Here is a 27,174-nt window from a genome sequence, read left to right on the forward strand (position 1 = left end):
CCGGGGACACTTCAACAACGTCAACAGACTACAAGACGTACTCATGGCATAATTTTCCAAGTGAAAGAGATTAACAGAATGAAAGCAAACTTTACTGTTCTACTTTTTATGGAGTTACTTCCTTGGCATTTATTATACATCATGTTTTTAGATGTCTTAACTAGTCTTAACTCTCTATTTTCTGAAGGTAAGAAATCTTTCTGATATATCTTTATTTTCCAAGCACTGTATCTTCCATATGGCAGAAACAAAATGTTAATTGGGTGACTGATTATTAATGCCTAACTGTCTGTTTCAGCAATGGTATTTATGAAATTTTGAAACAGTGAAAGGCTAAATAAGTCTTCTATGCCAACACTATGAACATTGCTGAAATAGATTAATTTCCATTTCTAACATAATACATAGTAAAAGAAAAACAGAATATGCTTAACTTTCTGCATCTGTCTGCACTTAGACCAATAAACAGGGGTATTTGGAAAGGGGAAACAACTCTAACTTACCATATATATGAAAAGAGGCACAATGCTCTGCAATGCTCCCATATACTGTCCAAGAGCTATATTAAATCTTTCAATATAGAGATCTGGAGGGCTGGCCTGTGAAAAAGAACATAAATGTGATCATTCCAGGAAACCAGGTATAAAGATCTTCCGGCACAATCTAAAATGCAAACAGACTTAGAACTCAATCAAAGTTCACACTGAAATTCACAATAAAGAAAAAGAGGAGGCTTATATCCTGAAGTTTAGTTAAGATTTCTATCTCTATTCCAATATCTGCTATGCAAAACTGAGGTTTGATTTAGCTGCCTTTAAAATGTGTGTAACCTTCCCATGTCAGTTAAAAGGCTTTGCTCTGTTAACAAGTAAAAAGGTGAATTTACACTTAAGATAAATGATATGATTTTTTAAATCACCACTAAACTATGGATATTTACTATGGGAATCAAACTATATTTGGGCTTGCAACGGGGGGGGGGAAATTCAAGGAAGTGATATAGGCTTAATATACTATGAGAATGGCTGTTGACATGTTAGAATTACCTTAGGCACAGGAATATTCTAAGTTGATACTAACTTGGTTGTACCACTCCTGTAGCTAGCCAATTATAAACCTATTGGCTAGAAAGCAGGACTCAAATGGTCCATATACATCTGCAGCTCTGGAGAGCAGTTAAAATAAATATAATACATGACTGGCATTTAACTCATTGTTACCAAACACCATGTCATAAAGCCATCAAAAGAGAACACTTCCAATTTAACTGCACGTTGTGGAATGAATGTGAGTGTGTGTGTCCCCACACACAAATCCCTGTGTTAAAACCCTAACCAGTGCAGCTCTATTTAGAGTAAGGAAGTAATTAAGGCTAAATGAGGTCTTAAGAGTAGAGCCCTTATCCTACAGGATTAGTATCCTTATGAGAAAAGACACCAAGAGGCTCATTCTTTTCCCCTTCCTCTCCCTCCCCTCCCCCAAAGCATACTCAGAGGAAAGGCCATGTGAGCACACTGCAAGAGGATGGCTGTCTACAAGCCAGGAAGAGAGCTCTCGTCAGGAACCAAATCAGCTGACACCTTAATCTTGGACTTCCCAGCCTCCAGAATGGTGAGAAATAAATTTCTGTTGTTTAAACCACTCAGTCTCTAGTATTTTGTTATGGCAGCCCAAGCAGACTAAGATACTGTGTTTTACAAAAATGTATCCATGTACTATTTCATTTTATTCCCTAAAGCTAAATTAATTAAGTACCATTTTAATGTTGAAGAAACACACAAATGGGCAAGGATTTGCCTAAAATTAGAACGACAGATCCAGGTCTTCCAGCTATGAATTCATTCCTGGGCCAGGGAGTTGGGGGAATGGGCATGGCACAAAACATCACACAAACAAAACTGATTCTACACAAGGGCTATCTCATGACAGTCTCATCATCTGACAACCACATCATATACACAAAGTCTGGCTTTCAAACAAGTATATAAAGAAACACCACGTTGAAAGACTCCTAAATATTAAATTTAAACATTGAAATTATAAAACCATTTCAGCTAAGCTGTTTTAGAAATGTCCAAATAGTCCAATAATATTTTAAAATAAAATTTAATTCATTTTTTTCAGTTCTACTTAGAAGCTTAGATATGTGCCGTGAGCTGTCCTTACTTTTAATTCATTACTGAGTTCTTACATACAGGTTTGGTGCACGCTTGGTGCTTTTTTTTTTTAAACATTTATTTTTCTTAGTCCTCCTACTGCAATAAATTGAACGTTATTTCCATTTAACATCTGAGGCAACTGGGGCTCAGAAATATTTGGTCAACTGATTACAGTCCTACAGCTAATAAGCCCAAGAATTAAGACTCTAACCTTATTCAAACTCAGTCCTTCCAACTATTTATAATCAAGTTTTAGCACCCTGAAACTTTTAGAAGAAAGTTCAGACTTCCAGTTTAGGCCGCTATCTACCTCTCTGCTTTCACATCCTGCTCATTCTCCCATGTAGCCCAGCACAGTCCTCACATGGAACTACTAACAGTTCCCAAACAATGTCCATGTGCTGCTTAGGCCTCCTTCACTGTATCTTCTACCTGACACCTTTTATCACCACCCTCAACCAGATTCACCCTGGCTAACTTCTCCTACTCATCCTTCAAGATCTGTTTCACTTCCTCGAAACTGAGATATACGGCCCTTCAACAGGGCACCACCACACTTACTCACTTCTCCACTGGGTAGTCTCTGTCACTAAACTTTCAGCCCCTAGAGGGCAAGATCTGTGTCTTATCTTTATATCTCTAGTGCAGACCACAGAACCCGAGCATAGTAGGTATAGATAAGTGCTTTTTTTTTGTACTTAGGACAGTCTTGCTTAAATCTAAAATTGTTTAAATCTAATCTAGCCTTGCTTAAATCTAAATTGCTATTTTATCATTTAACAAGGTTATATGACAATTCATTTAGCCCTCTGAATTTCAATTTCCATACATATAAAAAATAAGAAAAACACTAATTGTGCTATTTCCAAGATGTGCTGAGAATCAAAGAAAATAACGTGTGCTTAGAAAAATGTCAACTATTACACATGCACATGCAAGTAGCAAGAGTAAACTCCTTTAGGAATTAACTACCTATTTGTTTAATACTTCAGAAAAACCTATTAACATTATTAAAGGCATTCTTTGTTAACTAAAAAAATTGGGGAAAATAGTTCCACGTTATGGGCAAACTTCACTATAACGAACAGAATCACATGTAATATCTTTCTCTAAACTGCTTTGAAGAACTCTGGAAATGATATTTCAATATTCAAAGAAATAAATTTTAAGTATGATATGAAAAAAGAAAATCTGAAGAGTTTTTGCATTAAAATGATTTTCCTTTTTCATAAAATGATACTTTATCTAAAAGTTAAAAGTATGAACATTGATCAAAAGCCACACTTCATAGCAGACAGAATAAATAAAATTGAATTCCTTAGTTATTCTTTTCAAGACTTCCCAAAGCCACAAAGGTTATGAGTATTAAAAAGTACTTTTTGTACTGAATCAAATGTCAGAACGTTTACTTAGCTTTTTTACTTCCACATTACATACAGCACTTATTCAAAACCTCTTAAATGACAGACTACAAATTATAATAGTCTTCTAAAATAAATCCATGCTCTTTACTAGAAACCTAGAAATACCTGTTAGTAACAAAACTAATCGAATTGTTCCTCCTTAAAACTTCAGTTCAGTATACTTTGGGTCCCATTGTGGAAATTGCTACCTATTTGATTTATATAATTTCACCATGAATGTATTTGGATTGGACATTAAATGAAATTTTTTACCCCTAAAATAAGCAAGCTTCATTTTCTTCTCAAATAAAATAAGAAAAAGCAATTGGCCAGAAAAATAACCATTACTCCAAACATGCTCCAACTTCTCATAACAGACTTAGATTCCCTGAAATTTGTAATATAGCTGGTAGGAATGTTTTAATTTCTTCTTCTTTTTTAAATCAGTAATTCATCCATCTGGTTTAAAATTCAAATTAGTTCAAAAGGGTTTAGAGTAAAGAATTTACCTTTCATTCCTTCCGCATTGAACAAACCAACACTTAATTCCTTTATAACCTTCCAGAAGAATTTTACATATATACAAAAAAATAAGAATCCCATTCATATCCTTTTTCACACAAATGCTAACTTACAATCATACTGATCTGCACTTTTCCTAACTATGTAGCTTGGAGACTGTTTTATTCTAGTGTTTCTCAAACATTTTGATATCAGGAACCCTTTATACTCTTAAAAATAACTGGAAATTCCAAAAAGCTTTTATTTATAATGTAGGTTGTATCTATTAGTATTTACCATATTAGAAACTAAAACTGGGTTTTAAAACTATGTATTAATATATTCTAAAATGACAATAAGCTCATCACATTTTAACAATTTTAATGTTAAAATACAGTTAAATATTTTATATTATAAACTAAGTTGTATGTAAATAACTATATTTTCCCCCAAAAAAATTAGTAAGAAGAGTGGTATTGTTTTTACAGTTTTGTAAGTCTCTTGAGAGTGGCTTAATAGAAGACAGCTGGATTCTCATATCTGCTTCTGTACTGAATCAGTTGTGATGTGATGCTTTGGCTAAAGTAAATGAAGAAAATCTACCTTCACACAGATAGGTAGTCAGAAAAGGAAGGCATATTTTAATAGCTTTTTCAAATAATTGTAGATATTTTTCTCTGAAACTTGACAAGTGGTAGTTTCTTAAAGGTTAGTTGGGATATGAAATCTGAAACTATCAATGAATTCTTGATACTCTATTACATTAAAACCCATTGTTCTATCTTCTACTTTGAATGGGTCTTTTACAGATACATTTTATAGCATTACAAACCTGTCATTTGAAAAATACTGACTCACTGAGTTATGTAGATCTAAATGTTGACACATTTCACTATACAACATCAAAAAAAGTTATCATCGTCTATCTCATCAGAAAAGTCTTTTTAAGTACTGGGATGTTATCAAGATCATCGTTGTAGATACAGGTTTTCCAAAATTCTAATTTTCACTTCAAAGCTCAAATTTTCTCATTGGCAACAAATACCGTCAGTTGTTTTCCTTGAAGTGACACACTTCTTTCATTTTTCAGAAAATGTCTGTTAAACACCAGTCTAAATAACCATAGTTTGTCAGTCATTCTTTCAAATAAAAGGAATGTTTTATAGGGGAAAACACTAGCTTAATAGCTAGTTTAGCTCAAAACTCATATAACCACAGAAGTGCTATTTTTCAAAACAATCACTGTTACTTTAGTATACAGCTTCCCATTTCTTCACAAAGAATATTTTTCTAAGTATATGCAAAGTCACAATTCAATAAAATTAATATTTTTCACTGCTTCATCTAGGACATTCTTAAGTGAAATGCTTTTGTTTTCTGCCGTGAGTTTGTAGAAGTGAAGATGCTAAGGCACCAAGCGGTTTTACCCACCATTGCTTTTGCACCATCAGACCAAACAGCCACAGAGTGAAAAGGGAAAATAAGATCTTAGTAGTATTAGAAAAACAGTTTTGATTTCACAGACCCCCTGAAAAGATTTCAGGGGCCCTTAGAGGTCCTCAAACCACTTCTGAAAGAAATCTCTTCTTTCAAGTACAATGTTTGAATGTACTGTTTATTTAACCAGTCCCCCATTTGATAGCTTGTTGCTAATCTTTTATTACCACAAGATGTTGCAATGAATTACTTCATACAGATGCTATTTTGTAGAGAGTAATTTTAAAGAAAAATTAAGTTTAAAAGAAGTAGAATTAGATGATAATCATGTATCATCATATAAAAACAAAATAATTTTGGTACTTAAGAGTTTTATAGAACCAATCTGCTAAATATCCCTTAAAAATATATATACATACACACATATATATATATATATATATTTGCTTACTAAGTATATTCCTTAGTTATCTTTAATTTTGAAAGCTAGATAAGGAAGCTTGGTCAGTTACTCTAATTAGACATATATTAATTTTTAGAACAGCATGACTTGTTTAAATAATTTTACTAGCCAACAGACAAATATACTATGGTCTAGGTCAGTACTGCCCAACAGAACTTCCTGTGATGGAAACGTCCTATACTTGCACTGTCCAATATGGCAGCCGCTAGTCATGTGTGACTACTGAGCACTTGAAATGTATTTAATAAAACAAACTAAGAAAGTGAACTTTTATGTCATTTTAATTTTAAAGTTACATGTGACTAAATGGTAACCAAAGTGGACATTGCAGATGTAAAATAGAAATAAGTTCCACAGTTTCATAATTATATCCCTCCTCTTCTATCTACACCCTATCCCCATCCCACCAAAATGAAACATGAAAAAAATTCAAGAATATTTGCTTTTATGTTCACAAAAACGTTGTGGTTGTCTTTAAATAAAGAAATGACTTTCATATGTTATAATGAGATAAGGAGGAAGAAAAGATGGGAAGGAGGGATCTAATAAACATAACAAGGCCACTAACATATATCTTTGTGGAAGTAATACATGTTCACTGAAATTTTTAAAATTAAAAATGCAATTATAGGAAAACAACCACTACCAAGAATGGTAGATAACTACCATCAACATTTTCTTCTGTTCTTCTGTGTGTATGTTTTATAACAAATATGGAATTATTTTGGAATCTGCTATTATCACTCAGCTATATATATCATTGACACCTCACAGACCAAATGTATTTCAACAACGTGATTGTAATGAATGGCCCCACCATTGTCTACTTCATCAGTCCCTCTTCATTAGGTGCTTAAAACCAAGCTCTGCTGTCTGCATTATCCAGGTTTGCATGGTACTTCTACTCCAGATTAGCACTTCAGTGGTGCAAATGTGTTGCGTGTCTTCAGCAACAATACAGTCTTACATTTAAACAAAAAATGACACCACTAGTTGCTTGAGAGAGACCAGTTTCAGGAACTATGGTACATTTGCCTAGGCCAGTGAATTTCAAAGAATGCTGCTCTCCAAGTCACCTGAAGGGCTTGTTAATGATGCAGATTCCTTTGCCACAAGTCCAGACTCAGAAACTTTCCAGAAGTGTATATTTTTAAAGAGAACTTCAGGGGATTCTTTAAACAGCTGGCCCAGCAGCTGTTAAGCATTTAGAAGCCTGTACCTTAGACCACTTCAAAGGAAAGAGAGGTGCTCTATGGGAAGGAAGTCTAGAGGATCCAAGAGAGAGCAGAGCAGTAATTACCCAGCCTACACAAGGCATTTATTGCATGACAACAGTGACACTGCAGCTGCAAACTATACTGAAATCAATGAAAATATGATACACTAACATTATAATATTAGTGTTAAAACTATAGGTGAATTGTTCTTTTTAATTTAACAGCTTCTTGATTATTATCAACTTCAGTGATTAAAGTGCAATGGTGAAGTTCTAACTCCACTTAGAATGCAGAAAGCCACCAGAGAACATCAGTCCTGCCCTGATGGTAAGAAAAAGCTAGTTAACCTACAACATCAATTTTCTGAGCTCATCAGAGACCTGAGGTCACTACATTTTACAACTGCCATGTCCAACCAGGTGAACTGAATTCCAAAGCGTTACAAGCTCTTCTAAGGAAAGAAAGGACACGTGAACTGTTTTCTCTCTGGTGATGGCAGCCACAAAAGCTGGTACAAGAACAACCGAAGCTGAAATCAACCACTAAAGGCCAAGTGTGAACTAGCAGTATAGAATCCCTGGGAGCCTCAACACAAGGGCAGTCCATACCTACTCCCCAGCTCTTTTCCCTGGGTTTCCACTGGGCCTTTGAGATGAATAATTGAGGGCAGTGAAAGAGATCAGAGAGCCGCCTTCTATGGCACAGATGTGCTAGGCCTGTCAAGGTTTGAGGGTGGGGCAGGAGTCCCTAAGGAAACCCACGCACACTGGGGTTTACCCATCACGGGTAAACAGCTGCTGATTAGCTGCCAATGGAAGACATGAATGAAAACTGCCTATGCGCCGGACCCTACTCACCTACAAAGCAAAAGCCATTTGTTGAAGGGAAGGGGTAAGAGATCCACCTGAACCCTGGTGACCCTTCTTTTACCTGAGGCAAAAACTGTCTACTGTGGGGGGATGGACAGGGAATCCTCTAGCCCTCCTGTCACAGGCAAAGGTCACCAATCACCGAGGAGGGGGCAGAAAATCCATTCATGCCCAGGTTTCTGCACTACTACAAAACAGAAGCATCTTGCTGCTGAGGGAAGTGCCGGAAACTTGCTCACTCCTAAAGCCCCCCATGGATGCAAGGCGAAATTTGGTTGCCACAGGGTATAGGGGACAAGAGGTGCAAGGGGTAGGGAGAAAGCAAGAAACCCTCCGGAGCTCTAGACCAGGGGTCAACAAACCAGAGCCTGCAGGCCAAATCTGGCCCACCACCTGTTTTTATAAATAAAGTTTGACTGGAACACAGTCACGTCCATTCATGTATGAATTGTCCACAGCTGCTTTCACGCTGCAACAGCAGAGTTAAAGATGCTGCAATAGAGACCACAAGGCCCGTGAGGATAACTATCATCTGGCCCTTGGCAGCAAAAGTTTACCAACCCCAGTTCTAAACCTTGAACTGAGAAGGAAAAGGCTATCTGCAAGTGGGGTGAGGAAGAGGGAGATGAGAACACTGAGAAAGCCCAACTTCCGAGGGTTCAGGTGCATGGGGACTACCTATGACTGAGGCAGGAGTAAGAGAACCAGGGAAAAAACCCAAACCAAAAACCCTGCTCCCCACCCCCGAAGCCTTGCACCAAGTAACAAGCAACAGCCATCCACTCACTGCTGGGAGAGGGCAACAGTGCAAAGAAAGGCCCCTGCCACAAAGCAGGGCCTGCTAAGGGCTGAGGATAGAGCAGGAGCACTGAAAACCCCCTCCTGATTCATACTAGGAACAGAGCAGTCACTGTCCACTGCTAGAGAATCTGAGGCCTTACTGGTTATTGAAATGATAAAACACAAACCCAAGTCAACTACTAATACAACTGATTCAACTCCTCACACCAACAGCCCAACAGAAGAGTGGCAGGCCCATTACTAAGCATAAATATTATTTATGTCAGTCTCTACTGATGCTTTTATACAATGCCTAGCATTCAATTAGAAACACCAAAAAAGTAAGAAAACACACCCACTGTCAAGAGTTAAACAGTCAACAGGTCCAGACACAGAGATGCCCACAAGTTGGAACTATCATACAGAGACTTTGAAATAACTATGATTAATGTATGTTATGACCCAGTAGAAGAGGTGGGAAACGTGCATTAAAAAGATGCAAATGAAAAGGTTTTTTTTAAGTCAAACAGAAATGCTGAAAGTTTTCAAATAGTTCCTTCATAATCTTTTAACATTTTAACATTTATTCCTATATTACCAAGTATGACTTCGGCATTATGGATATGATACAAATGGATCTGAATGCTCTCTTAATATTATTTTCTGAATGAAACTGGAAATTACTTTTTTAAAAAAATTTGCCTCTACATGACTAACTTTAGCAAAAATGAATAGTGTGTAATATACCTTTAGTCTAACCAACTTATTCCATGACTTTCCAGAGCAATACCACTCTGCCAACAGACAGATTTATCAAGGCTCCAGAAGCAACACTAATTACACCTAAGGCTGACAGAGATGCTGCATAAAACTGGAATTTCTTTCCAAATAGACAAATACATACATCTGGCATTATATTCTCATCCATTCCCATTCCTGCTGTGTAGATATTGTTTCCATAGTAAAGTATCCAAAAAACGGTAGGTTACGTAGAAGGTAAATGAATCTCGGGAGCTAGTAAGAACTATAATGCACATATCTGATGCTCCTAATATAAGTTGTATGGATGATTCTCTAATTAAAAGCAACAATAAAAAAGTCAAAGTGAGTCTAAAAGACAGCAGAAGACAATTCTCTCTTAGGTCTCTTAACTTTCAAAGTTAACTGCTACTATCATTACTATTACAATTATACGGAAATTTCTTCCCCGCTTATTTCTAAGATAAGACTTTCCTCCTTTTCCAAATACTATTTGGACTTGAACACTAAACAAAATTAAAGCCAAGCTTCTGTGATCCTGGATTCCTTTAGCTTATCCACATAACAATGAGATAAACCTAGGTTCTAATCTCAGCTTTTTAACTGACTAGCTAGGTAACAAAGAACAGTTACAAAAGGTTCAAGATTACTTCATAAGAGAAAATATCCGAAGTCAGATGAAATAGGAGGACTTCTCAATCTCCTATATGCCTCATCTCTTTTACCATTGAGCAAAACTTCCAATTTAAGTACATAACTCTGTCTCAAAACAAAAAGTTTGTTTTAAAAAGAATACAACTCCTAAATGTACTCTTTACACTCTGATAATAAACAACTGCAAATAATTATTCATTATTTAAGTGATTTGACTCTCCTGCTCATCATAAATTCCATTTCCTGAGTTAAGGATGCTGTTTTAACTGGAATAAGTAGGTGTTTTTAATAATCTCAGCTGTAAGGCAAGCATATGGTTTTTATTTTTGTCAACTAGTAAGTACTTTTACTGGATCTCTTTGGGGCCTGGCATTATGTTAAGTTCTATAAGGACACATGGAAAGAAAACACAGACCCTGCCTTCAAAGGATGGTAGTAAACTTATTAGAATCATGGTCTGAATGGAAGCCTGTAGACTGATAGAGGGTTAAGGCGTCTCACTGGCAAATTCTCTAAGAACAACTTCGCTGTAACAACTACTTTAAGTTCTAGTTTGGACTTAAAAATAGATCTCCAAATAACTGATTCAGAAGGACTTGCTGGGGACTTCCCTGGTGGCACAGTGGATAAGAATCCGCCTGCCAATGCAGGGGACACTGGTTCGTGCCCTGGTCTGCGAAGATCCCACATGCCGCGGAGTGACTAAGCCCATGCGCCACAACTACTGAGCCCGCGTGACACAACTACTGAAGCCCGCGCACCTGGAGCCCATGCTCTGCAACAAGAGAAGCCACCGCAATGAGAAGCCCGCACACACCATAATGAAGATTAGACCCCGCTCGCCACAACTAGAGAAAGCCCACGCACAGCAACAAAAACCCAACGCAGCCAAAAATAAATAAATAAAATAAATAAATTTATTTTTTAAAAAAAAGAAAGACTTTCTGTGAAGAGATAGTTACCAGTTGGCAGTGATATTTACCTTACTTGAAACCTATGTAGAAAGGATAACAATGTTCTCACTATCTAAAAATCTTCCTCACTATAGCAAGGAGTAAACAGCATTATTTTGGGAGAATGAAAGATTTTTTTAAACACACTTTGTAGCTCAAAAGATATAGAAATTATAGCCTTTAAAAGGTATACAAGCTTTCAAATGACTGCATACAACTAGTTGAATTATGCTGCCACCCACTGGACAAAACACAAATAGCAAAGCAATCCTTGGCTCATTTTAAACAGGAAGATAAACTTGGTTTCATTTGCTGGCAGTTTGGCAATAAAGCTTTTACAGGTCATCTGGGGTCTATGAAGACTGAATCAAAGTTAAGTCATGTTGACTGACTATGATTTAGTTTCTATTAATTTCCATTATTAATTGGTTTGAGAGTTAAATTATATTTAACTCAACCAAGATATATTTGATATATTTAGCTTAAAAGACATTAAAATTACCCTAAATTCATTTAAATGAATGGTTTAAACGCAATTAGTTAACCTCCTTTAAAATAGTTGACAAATACTCATTTAAACTATTCTAAATTCTGCCTTATTTGAGAATAAAAACTGCACCATTTTCCTTTTCTGCTTCTGTCTTTGTGGTCTCTCCTCCTCAGGACCCTGCACTCAGGTTAGTATTATCAGTGCTGTTCCTAACAATTCAATGTTATCGTCCTGGCCTGGGAGCCAAAATCTCTGTTTAAACATTGTTTCTTGGTGGTAATGTACAGTCTAAGTTCCAAACCACTGACAAAGAAACTGTTGGAAGAAACACACTTGCTAGTGGGTTCCTGACTATAAAGCTACTAGATCAAAATACCAGAATATTTTTATTTGGCCAAAGTGAAAATATACTCTCAATTTGATGAAGTATATTAACATATACAATAAATTTATCAACATTACGTGGGGAGAAAATGCCTCCCAACTGCTCTAGTGGATTCCGGATTCAGATGTACACAAAAATAATCAAATTGTCTAAGTGTCATTTAAAACAGTTTTACGAGTAAAGGATGTTATATCCATGAAGTTCAATTATCCAAATGGTAGTGAGATAAAACAGAATCTTCTAAGTATTATCAATTCAAATACTGATTTTACCAGTCAACGCCCCCCCAAAATCTCAGTGACTTAACAAAACAGAGCTTAGATAAACAAAATGTGGTATAACCAAACAATGAATGTTTTTCAGCCAAAAAGAATGAAGTATCATGCTATAAGCATGAATGAACCTTGAAAACATGCTAATAAGTTAATTAAGCCAGATACAAAAGGTCACATATTGACTAATTCCATTTCTATCAAGTGTCCAGAATAGGCAAATCCACAAAGTAGATTAGTTACTGCCAGTGGCTGACAGGAGGGGAGATTAGTGAGTGGCTGCTAATAAGTGCTGGCTTCTTTCTGGGGTGACTAAAATGTTCTGAAATTAGTGATGATGTCTGCACAACTTCATGACCATACTAAAAACCACTGAGTTGTACACTTTAAAAAGGTGAATGTTAGGGTATGTGAATTGTATCTCAATAAAAAAATAAAAAATTTTAATGTGTTTAAAAAGAAAAAAAAATATAGCAAAGTTTTCTTTCTCCCATGTTACATGCCCATCTTGAGGGTCTGCTTCATGTTATAATCACCCAGAGATGCAGGTTAAGGGAGCCTCTACCACCTAGAACACTTGGCAGAGAAAGGGAGACATGGAAAATTGCACTGCTGATCTTAAAGGCTCAGATCTTTGGGTAAACGCCTCACCAAGCACACTTCTCTTTCTCTTACAATCCACAGGCCAAAGCACTTGACCAAGTCTAACTTCAATGGGATAGAGAAGTACACTCCTGACTGGAAACATCTGATTAATAGCATTAAGACCAGCATATTTACCTAATGAGCACTTAGTTCAATACCACACAGGCCAAGAGAAACAAGTCAGTCAGGATTCTTGCCCTTAAGAAGCTCCCATGGGCTTCCCTGGTGGCGCAGTGGTTAAGAATCTGCCTGCCAACGCACGGGACACAGGTTCAAGCCCTGGTCAAGGAAGATCCCACAGGCCGTGGAGCAACTAAGCCTCTGAGCCGCAACTACTGAGCCTGCGCTCTAGAGCCCACAAGCCACAACTACCGAGCCTGCACGCTACAACTACTGAAGCCCACGTGCCTAGAGCCCCTGCTCCGCAACAAGAGAAGCCACCGCAGTGAGACCCACGCACCGCAATGATGAGTAGCCCCTGCTCACTGCAACTAGAGAAAGCCCGTGCGCAGCAACGAAGACCCAACGCAGCCAAAAATAAATAAATAAATAAAATACATAAATTTATTTAAAAAAAAAAAAGAAGAAGAAGAAGCTCCCACTGTTGCAAAGGTGACGTCCTGCTGGTAACTAAATATATCCCAAGCGCTAAACTAAGTACTCTAGCAGCAACACAAATAAAGTGCTACAGCAGCAAAGAAGAGAAAGTGATTAGTTAAGCCTACCGGGAATAGAGAAGTTAAAAACTGGGAAAACCCTAAGAGACAACTAGAATGCCCCCTCTGCAGAAAGGGAAGGGAGGAAAGAAATAGTGGCACAAGAAACTAAGAAAATACACAAAGATAAAAAGACATCCTCTCCCACATTTAAATTTTAAAAGCAAAATACTGTTACACTATCTTGCTGAGTTCAGGTGTAAAGAGCCTTGAAATTCTTGTTAAGGAGTACGGTCTTTGCTCTGTAGGTAAAAGGAGAGGCAGAAGGTTGGGAAAATGAATGACATGACACGTCTAAAAAATAAACAGAATGGACTGAGGGAAGGTGCAGGGTCAAGATACAAACTAGAAATCTTTTTCTATTGTTCAAGAAAGTACGACTAAGGACCTAAACTAGGGTAGCAGGGGATAAATTTGAGACATTTTACAAGGGAGAAAATCAGCACGACTTGTGACTCATTTCATATCTCTATCCTACTACTCATCACATTTCAGTATATTAAAATGACCATTGCACATTTCCCCTAAACAGTACAAAGAACAAATCCATCTTATTTATCACTGTACCCTTTGCATCTAGCACAATGCCTGGCACGTGGACACTAAATGCTAACTGAACTAAACATTCTAAAACCACTATCATTCTCCTTCCCTCTCTCAAGTCTCCACTACCAACTTCTAACAATTCCACTGAAACCAAAATGATCTTTAAATCCTCTCATCCCACCTTCTCTTCCAACTTAATTATTGTCTTATCTATCCTGTTTCTTTGATCTCTGCAATGTGCCCCAGACATCTCTTTCTGCCTTTTCATTGCCAACAGGTTCACAATTTCTTATCCAAGATTCCTAGGGCCAGATGTGCCGTAATTCAGAGGATTTCAGATTTAGAAGGTATTATGGTATATATACCATATACTATGTAAAATACCCAGTAGAGATTGGGAATATCAATCCATTGATATTTCTGGGAGAAAATACATGAATGTTCCCAACTAAGTTCCTTCCTCACGAGTTTAAATCAAATTTTACTCCAAATGAGTTTTGGCACCAAACTTAGAGAGAAACAAATCCATTTTCAAAGCTTTTTTTCTATTTTTGACTTACAGATAAGGGATTGTGGACCTGTAATTCATCTAGTCTACTGTAATCACATCTCATTCTTTCTTACTCCAATCCGTCTTGTATCGATCTTCCTAAAATGTAACTCCTGGCCTTTAAGGCCTTCTACAATTTGGCCCCAGCCTGCCTTTTTCATCCTTATCACCTCCCAATCTCCCTCAAATACCTCACATTCTATCCACATAGGACCACTCCTTGTTACCCAAACCTCTCTTACCCATAAGCCTTTACTTATGGAAGTTCTCTCAGCTCAAAACACCCCCTTCCCCAAATATCATTTTTCATGACGTATTTTTAACGCCATCTTCCTCTTCATCCCTCCATCTGTCTGTGATCATTTCACCTTTAGTCTGATACAGCACTTTCTTTATTCTGCTTTGTACCATAGTTCCCTGAATATTTCTTATTGTTCCAAAGGTACACTAGCAGAGATTGTAGATTGTGACTTCTTTTTTGGGGGTTTCATTTGTTGTTCTTTTTCTAATTTCTTGAGATAAACGCTAAAGCCACTGATGTGTTAATTTCTCACTATGATTGTGGAGTTGTCTGTTTCTCCTTTTGGATCTGTTGATTTTTCTGGGTATTTTGGGTCAATACAAATTTAGAATTATTATCTGCCTAGTAACTGAATGTTCTGTCATAATAAAAGGTTCTCTTTATATCCAATAATACTTCTTGCTGTGAGTCTACTTTTTATGATATCAATGTAGCTATATTGTTTTTCTTTTTGGCTAATGTTTGTATGGTGTATCTTTTTTCATCACTTGCTTGCAATCTTTCTGTCTCCTTATATTTTAGATGTGTCTCATGTTAGCAGCATTTAATAAGGCTGCAGAATGTCATTCAGTCCAATAATTATTTACTTTTTTGATGCAGCATTTTGTCTTTAACAGTTCATGTAATTGATACACCTTACTATTCTTCTATTTGTCCCATCTGTTCTCTGTACCTTTCTCTATCCTTTCTTGACTCCTTTATTTTCAAATTATTCCATTTTCTCTATTATCTTGTTAATTACACGTTTTACTATTTTTTTTTAGTGATTACCCTAAGGTTATAGACTGCATCCTTGTCTTCCCATAGTCTGAAATAAAAGAGTACTTTTACTTCTTCCTCAACAATGCAAGGGCCTTAGAACATTTTAAATCCTTTTACCTTCTTCCATCTTCCATGCAACTGTCATGTGTTTGGGTTATTTATATTATACCCTATAAGACATTATCACTATTATTATTCTACACTTGCATATTAATCCTTGTTTTCCTTCATTCCTACTGATTCTCCAAATTTTCATCTAGGGACATTTTCTTTCTACCTGAAGAACATTCCAGTATTTCTTTAAAGTTAGAGATTACTGGTGATGAATTCTCCCAATTCTTATTTTTTTTTCTTTTTTCTCTTTTTTTGCGGTACGCGGGCCTCTCACTGTTGTGGCCTCTCCCATTGCGGAGCACAGGCTCTGGACACGAAGCTCAGCGGCCATGGCTCACGGGCCCAGCCGCTCCGTGGCATGTGGGATCTTCCCGGACCGGGGCACGAACCCGTGTCCCCTGCATCGGCAGGTGGACTCTCAACCACTGCGCCACCAGGGAAGCACTCTCCCAATTCTTGTCTAAAAAATGTATTTCTCTTGGTTTTATGATCACCTCACCTCCTAATATAACTACATATTTCTGACTGAACATCAGACACTGTTTATGAAAAATTATGGAAACAATTTGATGTCTAGGATAATGTTCTTTCTCCAGGAAGAATTTACTTTCGCTTCTGGTAAGCAACTAGAGGAGCCAGCAAATCCAGACCATCTGAATCCAGTCAGGAATCAAGTGGCAGCTACAACAAGCTAGTCTGTAACTTATTATTCTTACTATACCTGGGATGTGATCCTTTAGGTTTGGTGGGACCTGACCTCCAATTTTTATTACTCTATCCCCATAAACCCATCAAAGCTCTATTAAATTTCTCAGCCTAGTAGCCTCTTCTTCCAGAATAAATAGGTGCCTCTAGAAGAGAAATGGCACAAGTGTTAGTCTCCCGTCTCTGGATTTCCTTCTCTTCCCAGGTCTTGGTCCTACAATTCTTCTTTTTTTTTATTAGCTCCCTGGCTCATTTTAAAAATTGTTCTCAGCAGGAGGGTTGGTCTAAAATTATTTAGCCTTATCAATCATATGTCTACGGCTGTACCTAACAGAGTACCTTGCATAGTTATATAGGAAACAGCTAGCTATATTAAGTTCCCCACTAGGTAGCCCTGTTACCAGTCAACCAGCTCAGTTGTTTTTATACTGTGCAAGAAATCAACTGTGATTGAGAAAAGCAACAAGGAGTCTTTAAGGTTTGGGAACAAGAAAGTATGCCCATCAAAAATTAGTGTTTTTAGAGGATTAGTCAGTCAAAAGAACAGACTGTAGAAAGGCAGACCAGTTAGGAGAGTACTGCTCTAGTGCAGGCATGAACCAATAATAAGGAAAAAGATGACAGCAATGGGAATGAAAGGGGACAGAAGCAAATGAAATTGCCGTATTCTATCAACCTTGACTATCACCTGGAAATAACAGGTAAGGGAGTAAAAAGAAGTCAAAGGTGAATATAAAATCTCAAGTCTGAGAGTAAAACTGATTTGAGAGAAGAGGAATTCAGATTCAGACATGAATACGAAGTATCTGTAAGAAGAAATCCAAGTTGAAATGTCGAATAGGTATTTGGAAAAGCTGGTTTGAGCCCTCACCAAAAGTACAGTGATTGCTAAAAGTTTCAACAGAATTTGCCAAAACTAACCAGAATATTGTTTACTGAACTAATAAACCAATTTTGGTATATCAAAAAATCAGAACTGGAAATTCACATTTTGAAGTTCTGGAGGCATGGAAAAAGGAAAATAAAATAGAGATGTTCATTACCACATTTAAAGAACAGAGGAGTGAAGCACAAGCGGAGATAATGGTTTAAAAAAAAAACTAACACAAAATATATGTCACAGTTCAAACAATCTAGTAGTAAGTAAAAAGTATAGATATACACATAATAAAATACAAGAGTAAGCAGAATACTAAGTAGGTTTAGCTATGTAAGTAGTTTAATAAATTTAACAAGTAAAATTTTTAAGTTGCCGAAGTGGTCAAAAAGTCACTGTTTCCAAAATGAAAACAATATTTATTTTTTTAAAAGAGGAAGCAAGTTAGATTATGTTGTTATATTAAAGCATTTAGGTTCAACAAATTAAAATAATCTTTTACAATCTCTAAAAACCAGCATTCTCTAACTTTTAAATCAGTAACTGGGGAATAGGAAACATTATTGTATATACTCTTCAGTCCCTCCAACACTGATATATGGCTTTTGATAGAGATAAGTAAGTCACTCTGGGCCATGTAAACTATACACACACCAGTAGCTATTTTAAGATGCCCTTGAGAGATAAGAGGCTGATGCCCTAAAGGTTCAACTCATTGATTTTATCAACCCCAACACTAAATTTCGGATTATCTGTCAAATTCAACTCATCCCACACTCCTGTTCTAGCTCATAATAACAATATATCATTACTAAAATCAGAGCTGCAACTGCAAACAAAACACTCCACCCAAATAAAACTTTTCTGGCTCATGGGGCCTGGCATACACTCTTGTTCTGTCCCCAATGAAAACTGCCCTTAAGGTCTCTATAAAGTAGAGATTACACCAGGATTATGCCACATACTTGCAACACTGAATACATTAATGTACTGGATTAACTGAACAATGAATAAATTCATTGCCTAAGCACCTAGAGACACAAAGATTAGTGGTCACACAAGGCTAATTATGCTACTCTTCCCACTGGTCAAACTTGACGCTGAGCATTCACTCAACATTTGCTGAGCTGTAACTGCCAGGCACTAAGGATAGAAACGCAAGCCCTCAAAGGAGGACAGGGCTGTGAGGTGGCCAGACATGGTCGCAAAAACAATACAGAGTTATTGCCAAGACGCTACGAATGCACAGAAGAAAAAGTTCCAATGGCCTTTTTGTTTGTTTGAGGGGAGTGTGAGGGTTCCAGGAAGATTTTACACAGGTGGACACAAATGAGTTTAAGCCTGAGAAAAGAATGAAGAAGCATTTGCCAAGCAGGAAGCAAAGAAAAAATATCTTAGAACTGAGCTTAAAGCAACCAGGTGTTTCAGTAAAGCCACTTCATTTTAACGTTGAGAAAATTCACAAGATGGTATTAGCATGTTTAATCAAGAGGCACACAGTTGCTGAGTGGCAGAGTTGAGACCAGAGCCCAGGTCCCCATGTTTTTATCCACTTTACCCTGCTATTTAACAATGGTTCGAGTTTACATTCTTTTACAAAAAAGATCATTTCAAAGTAAGAGTTTTTTATAGTCCCATATTGCTGAACTCAAAGTAGGACATGTATGGATTCTAAAAACAAGCGAAATTCCCTGGTTTTACATCGTATATTACCTTCACATTTATCAATATGGTTTTTTAAATACTAGCATCAAAAGAGCTATCACCCTTGTCTATGTTATTTTTTATTTATTTATTTTTTTTTGTGGTACGCGGGCCTCTCACTGTTGTGGCCTCTCTCGTTGCGGAGCAACAGGCTCCGGACGCGCAGGCTCAGCGGCCATGGCTCACGGGCCCAGCCGCTCCTCGGCATGTGGGATCTTCCCGGACCAGGGCACAAACCCGTGTCCCCTGCATCGGCAGGCAGACTCTCAACCACTGCGCCACCAGGGAAGCCCGTCTATGTTATTTTTATAAGAATTATTCTTATTATTAGTATAAAGCAAAAATTCTTTAGTTACCTAATACGCCATATTAGTAATGGTAGGGAAAACAGGCACTCTGAAACGTATAGAACCAGTGGAAGCATATAACTTGGTACAACTTTTGTGAACCACAAAATACGGACATAGTAAATGACATGCTAGGCAGACCTCAGAGATACTGCAGGTTCAACTGCAGACCGCCACAATAAAGCAAGTATCAATAAATCAAGTCACATGAATGTCTTGTTTCCCAGTGCATATAGACACTATATTTACACTATACCGTAGTCTATTAAGTGTGCAATAGCATTATGTCTAAAAAAAACAAGGCACATACCTTAATTTTAATATACTTTATTGCTAAAAATAATAATAATAAAAAATAATAAAATACTTTATTGCTAAAAAATGCTAACCGTCATCTGAACCTTCAGCAAGTCACAGCAGTAATATCAAAGGTCACTGATCACAAATCACAATAACAGATATAGAAATAATGAAAAAGTTTGAAATACTGTGAGAATTACCAAAATGTGACACAGAGACAAGAAGCAAGCAAATGCCACTGGAAAAATGATGCCGAAAGACTTGCTCAGTACATGGTTGCCACAAACCTTCAGTTGGTAAAAAAATGCAGTATCTGTGAAGTACGATGAAGCGAAGCATAATAAAACTTACAAGATTGATTATTCCCTGTAGCACTGTTAGTAACAGCAAAAGACTGGAAGCAACCTAAATATTCATGGATTAAAAAGTGGTTAAATAAATTGAGGTACATCAGTAAAGCAAGGTACGATGAACTATTATGCATTCCTGATAAAGAATAAAGGAGCTCTACACACACTGACAGGGATCTCACTCTCCAAAACCTCAGAAACTTACTCTCCGAACCTCAGTGACTCTCAAGTATTAGTACCCTGTGCAGCCCATCCTGGGCAAGTAACAGGTTACCTTTGTACTACTGATAATTGATCAAACAAATTTATGCCAGAGAATGTAGCCAAGTGGCCTTCCAAAACTGCCAATTAGACTGAGCTTGATAACGCAGTACTATAGTGCCCTCTAACTTTAAAAAACATTTTACAGTAATATTCTAATTGTAAGAATGAAATGTAGTCGTATAGTGCTTACAAAATTAAGTACAAGAAAAAATTCTACACAAGCAGAAACTGCAATATGACAAATAACTAGCAAATCATAATTCTATCAGTCAAATTAATGACTCACAGGATGGCAAAGCATACGTGTAAAACATATTATAAAATTTCCAATTCACATTTCATAGATAACTTTTATAAGCAAGCCAAGTAATTATTTTATCCTTATAATTTGAATTGAAATGGTTCGCTTTCTGTTTTAGAATATTTAATATTATTTTAATAATAGCAAAACAGTATTCATAAAACAATCTTTTTTGAGATGAGTTCTTTGTCGATCTAATGAAATCTCTGGTACACCCTGCACCCCAAAGACCACCAAGACTTCATGTTAAAAAACGAGATCAAACTCGGATTTCTACTAGAAAAGCTTTCACTATCCAACAGAGAGTAAATATTTATAAACACTCATTTGCTATACATTTCATTCAGCAAGTGATGCTTAGTATATGTGAGATACTGGGCAAGGTACTAACAGCACAATAATGAAAACAGACATGCTCCTCTGCCCTCTCAGGACACAATACTGGGGTGGGGAATGTGGGGAAGGGGAACAGCTAAACCAGAAATTACACAATGAACTACCATGAAGTACTGGGTGTTACAGTAGCACAGATGAGGGGCTCCCAAACCTGACTTGGGGAACAAGGTATCAGAGAATGTTTCCCAAAACAAATGATGTCTAAGTGGCAACCTAAATGTTAAGTTCACACTGACCGAAAAAATAAGAGCGCAGAAGAAAAGGAAGAATGTTTCAGACAGTTAAGTAAACATGGCAAAAGCCAAGATGTGAGATAGTACCTAAAATGTTCAAGGAACTGAAATAAGTTCAGTATGCAGGAGCAGAAAGGTAAGACATCAGGCTGCAGGAATAAGCAGGAGTCAGAAAGTGAAAGGCTTCCTAAATCATATTAAGAAATTTAGTCTTTATTCTAATAGGAATATGATAATCAGAGCTATACTTTAGAAACAGTCACTCTGACTGAAACGCAAGATTCTAGTTAGATGTGTTAAGACTAGAGGCAGAGCACCAACTAAGATGAGCATTTTAGTAAAACACTTGAGATGATGTGGCCTGGACTGGGTGGTGGCCAAGTAGACAGGAGCCAAGAGAGAAATAGAACATAACTAGGATTCAGCAGTAAACCGAACGTGGGGATTCAGAGAGAGGGTAGAGTCAAGAATTAGTAAGCAAATCATTCAAAGCTACAATGCACAGATCTTAGGTTTCATCTATGGTTTACATACAATGCCTAGCACTAAATATATTTATTAAATGAATAAAGGTTCTGTATTTAATGGCAAAAAGATGATGAAAACAATTTACACTAACAACAGGAAAAAGATATATTTGGCTATGATAAACACAGCTCTGGCTATACTTAAAAAAAAAAAAAAAAAAAAAAAAAAACAAAAAACACAAGGTAAGTGAGGAGAATATCCAAATAGCAACCCAGCACTTGCTAGAAACTGTAGATATTTCAGAATTGCTGGAGCACTTCCTAATTGTGGTGTGGCCCCTGGTGATCTACTGCTGAGTGACTTTTCTGCACATCTTGTAACTTCTACACCACAACTAAAATGTGATCTGGTCCTGGAATAAAGACAGTACCTGACCTTCAAGCACTGGAAACTTTACTGAGGCAGGGAGGGGCAGAGTAGGATCAAGAAGCCAAGTGCTTCCTTAAATAAAATATTTCCTGCAACTTGCCCCAGATTTTACAGCTGGGATGATGTTCATCTGTAGAGGGTTTATCAACAAAATGCTGACTTCAGTTGTTTATATTAGCAAATATTAGAAACTGGTAGGCAAATAACACTTCAAAGATAATAATTTTCAAAAAAGTTCCAGAAAAAAATTAGAATATACACGTTTATAATATAAAAGTCACCAAATACTGAGGTTAACAGAATAAGGTTTTACATAAAAGAAATATTGCATGGTAATAAACAGAATTAAAGTCGGAAATACATTTAATTCAAAAATGTCCACAGTTTATGTCAAATTTTCAAATTAATCCATCCCAAAGATAAGACATTTGATCAATATTCATCTATAAAATATTTATATATTTATATCATAATCAAATGAACAAGCCTCCAAAGGTATAATATACAAGCTAATTCCAACCAGTCAGAAAATCCCAAAGAAGCTAAAACCAATACCATAAGTTCTTTACCTGCAGCTCCTTTGAGACTCTTTCTAAGTGATTAGTTATCTTTTTAATCAGATCACTATACATCTGTTCCGAGTGCTGCTGGCATACACATTTATACACACAACTGTGGGGAGGAGGGGAGACAGAAAAACCAAGTTAATGATTTTAAGGTTGAAGCACTTAATTCAACCTAAGGTTAAGGCATACCCTCAATATGTAACCACTGGTCAAATAATTAATTCAGGCCTCAAAAAGTGACTAATTGCAACTCTTAAAACAAAAAGTTATCCTGCCCCAATCAGTGTTCATATGGAGGAGACATTATCACCAGCTACAAATAATCTTTTTGAGTATTCTATTAAATGTTTTATCAGTATTAGATAATCTAATATTGGGTGATTATCTGAGAGTCTGACTATGATAACTACTTATAAGCCAGTTTCTCTCTCGTTTTAATGAATGTCAAAATAAGGAAGAGAGAGTGACAATCAGCAGGTTTCTCACTAACAAAAACGTCTGCTGTATAACCTCTTTGCGCATCACTTGTGCAGAACAGCACAGCTGTCACTTCCTCCTCTTGTGACTGGGCTGATCTCACAACCCACCCCAGTCCTCACTGATTTGCTACTTCCATTTACCAAGAGCTGGGAAACAAAATAACCAAAGATAGTTAAACTTGTGTGCCACAAACATCAACAGATTAAGCTAACATCTCCCTGTGATACTAAAACTACATATTTTTGTCTTTTTCCACTGACCTCCATAATTCCTGCATTATGTATGGTGGGCGTGGCAGGCTGAGGTAGGATTAACACTATCTTCATTTGAAAACCAATTCTGAAGCAAAAAGTATAAATCAAACCCCCAATCCACAAGTACGGAACATATAAATAACTTACAGAGCCTTAATGTAGGTATCATATATTATATGCATACAAACTGTCATAATTCAAGTTGCTGTAAACTTCACTATACCCTCTAAAACCCAAGCAAATTAAATCTTGACTTACCTGTATATCTGTTCATAGGATATGGGGATATAGTCACCAGGACTCTGAGTTAAAAGCTGATCTATGGCACCATCCAATTTTGGCCAGTATGTGCTCTTATAATCTTCAATAGTTATAACATTCATTACTAAAAGTAAAAAGTAAAATTAATATTACTATGTGCCACATGTAAAATAAACACAAATCAATTCTGCATTCTCAAATTCCTCCCACTTACTCTCTGATTTTACACTGACACTGTGTCACCTAGATACAACTCAATTATTATCCCATTTCCAATTTCAAAAATCCCAACCTGGCCAGGGATTTTAAGCAGCCATTAATTATGATTTAAAAAAGAATTACTATGAATCTGTTCATCTTTAAAAATAAAAACAAAACAGCAATTATCTCTGGTTCCCTTTCCCGGTTTCCGTTATCAGTGGAGAGTTCTTAACATGCACTGACCCTCAAATACACATTGCCAACGATGTGACAAGATGGCCTATGCATGAACCACGATAAAGTTCTGGGAAACTATGACCTCCAATCCATCTTTACAGACAGCTCTGGGAAATCTACCTAGGGAAAGGACTATGGAAATTAAATTCCAAACGCTACAGTGCTAAAAACTCACAGAGATTTATCGCACCACCAGTACCTCCTGGACATGACTACAGCTCTGACTCAGGCTCTCCCTAGCCTATCCTTTAGAAAAGCCCAACAGAAAAAAAAATGTGGATGAACTGGAGCCTTACATTGAAGGCGTACCTCATTCTTAATGGCTGGCTCTTATTCCTCCATGATAGATTTAATAAAGCATTCGTAACAGGTTGTCCTAACAACTGTGAAATCCAGGGGTGATGGGTGCTTCACAACAATGAAATGCTAATGTTAAAAAGAGCTACCCAAAGCACCTAAGATACCCTGGATCAGCCATTTTACTGTTTATTTTTATCAGAAACTCAAGAGCAGAAGGTTGACTTCCTCAAGCGCACACAGCTAATCACCGGCAGAGGTACCAGGTAAAGCAAAGCCTTGACCTAGCATCCTTCTATCACACTACTGATTTCCAAATTTTAGTCATTCAGGTTCAAGACGTTTCTCATGTCTATGTGCCACCTATATCATGTTTGTTCAATATTTTCTTTAAATCAGTTCACTTTTTTTTTTGCTTAAATATACTTAAAGGACACTTGAGGAGTGAACTATTGATTTACACAACACAGAATAATCTTAAAATGTATTCTGCTAAATCAAAGAATCAGACCAAAAAGGCTACATATGGTAAGATTCTCACTTATTTATAAAGGCATAACTATAGGGAGGAAAACAGATCAGTGGTTGCCCGTGGGACTGGAAGGTGGAAGGAAGGACTGTCTGCAAAGGGGAAGGAGGAAGGAATTTTTAAGACAATGGACTCTTTTGTATGGAACCGTGGTAGCGGATACACCACTCCATGCATTTGTCAAAACCAACAGAACTATACACTATAAAAAGTACATTCACTGTATGAAAAAAAAAACAGAATTTCACCCAGGATGTAGTGGTAAAGATGGAATGGCAAACTGTGGCAAAGGAATCTAATTCACAAATGAATCACATAACCCACACTAAAAAAAAATAGGGAAGAAAATGGAGAGGAAAGGAATGTTTTGACTACATATAAGACTAAAAACAGAAAGAACTGTACATGCGTGTACACACACAGGCACACACACAAAAGGGAGAAGGAGGCCAGATGCTGGAGGGCCTTATGGGCAATGGAAAGACTTTGCCTTCCACTCTAAGATGAGGACATGTGGAAGGTTTTGAGCAGTGATGTAATCTGACTTTGATTTTCTACGGATCATTCCAGCTTCTGTACTAGCAATAAACTAAGCTAGATAAACTAAATAAACTAAACTAACTAGCAATAAACTAAGTTAGAAGGCTGTGAGATGATGGGGGATTGGAGTAGGTGGTAGCAGTGAGGGCAAGAGGAGAGGTCAGATTTTGAATATATTTTAAGGTAGAGCCAACAAGATTTGCTGATGGTTTGGATGTGAGATGTGAGAGAAGGGTCAAGGATGACTCTAAAGTTTTTAGCCTTCAGCACCGAAGGATGGGGTTGCCGTTGACTAAGATGAGGAGGATGTAGGAGAAGCTTAGCACGTCTGGGAGTGAAGCTGAAACTGTTGGTACCCCACCCATTTACAGTGATCCACAAAGGCCACTGTCAACACCTACCATTATTTGCCAGTGTTCTCTCTGGCTGCCGGGGTTGCGCTGCCTGAAGGAGAGGCCAGTTGGAAGTTCTAGAGAATTAACACCCCCAGGGGCCACCATCAAGCAATGACTAATGAGAACTCAGTGTAAATACCCAGCGTCTCCCTTTACTCTGGGTGAGTATGCACTGACTCCCAAGTCCCCACTGGGATTCCACTCCAGTCGCCGCAGTGTCGCCTTCTTTATGGCTTCCTTACCATCCCTGTCTCTGTCTCCACACTCCTGCAGGCGCTTCCTAGAATCACCCCCTTGTGCATAAAACTACTCGCACTTAAAACAAAATAAGAATTTGATCAAAAACAGAAAAGTGGTGTCATGTGCAACATAGAAACAAACACAGTGTTAATTCTAGCTAGGTCCTACTGCCTTTAAAGGTTCTCAGCGAAGCTTGCTTTCCCTGTGAATAAAGGAGGTCGGCAGCTAGCTCCAAAATACCACCTTTCTGCTTGCAGAAGGATTTAAAAAAAAAAAATTTTTTTTTTTAGTAACTGAAAAACAAAGAACTTTCTCACTATGTGATTCTAGGCTATTGAACCTCCTATCAAGTGTTTATCACCTAAACCACATCATACACCTGCGCTACGCCAAACGCTGGGAATTAAGGAAGGTAAGTGACAAGCTCAGAAAGAAATCTTCAAGTACTGAAAGCCAAGAATGAACACACCAACCCCATGGGTTCCTGGACCACTCGGTTCAATTAACTCCACCCTGTGCTGCGGCTGGGGAGACACCTGCTTCCCAAGCACACGTTTCACTTTGGCAAATCTCCAAGTCAAAGATGTGACAGAGGAAAAAGAACCTAAGATGTGAAGTCCCGCAGCTGTAAGGACAGAATGAAGTTCCACAGAAGCAATGCTTTCTGATGCCTCTCAGGTATCTTTCATGTGGCATTAAAAAACAAAACAAAAACTGCTCTGGTTTTAAATATCTTTGAAAACAGACTTTCAAACCAAAACGAAAAAGGCACCAAGTCACAGTAGAAAATCTTAAATCCTATTTCCACATCTAAAAAGAAGCTA

The 27,174-nt window shown here is 37.3% G+C and overlaps 1 protein-coding gene across 3 annotated transcripts in view; it reads right to left on the bottom strand.

The window, feature by feature from the left end:
• CACUL1 (CDK2 associated cullin domain 1) overlaps positions 1–27,174 on the bottom strand; it is a 72,407-nt gene that overhangs the window by 26,499 nt on the left and 18,734 nt on the right. For all 3 annotated transcript variants that reach the window (XR_003004639.1, XR_003004638.1, XM_024755947.1), the window contains exons 2-4: positions 23,909–24,035; positions 22,920–23,022; positions 504–599 (exon numbers count right to left, since the gene is read on the bottom strand). Coding sequence is in view for 1 of the 3 variants with exons in the window: in XM_024755947.1 (XP_024611715.1) it covers positions 504–599; positions 22,920–23,022; positions 23,909–24,035 (326 nt within the window). In the remaining 2 variants the exon portion in view is untranslated. The remainder of the gene's footprint in view (positions 1–503; positions 600–22,919; positions 23,023–23,908; positions 24,036–27,174) is intronic.

Source organism: Neophocaena asiaeorientalis, unplaced genomic scaffold (assembly GCF_003031525.2).
Source record: "Neophocaena asiaeorientalis asiaeorientalis breed wild unplaced genomic scaffold, Neophocaena_asiaeorientalis_V1.1 scaffold85, whole genome shotgun sequence".
Lineage (NCBI taxonomy): Eukaryota > Metazoa > Chordata > Mammalia > Artiodactyla > Phocoenidae > Neophocaena > Neophocaena asiaeorientalis.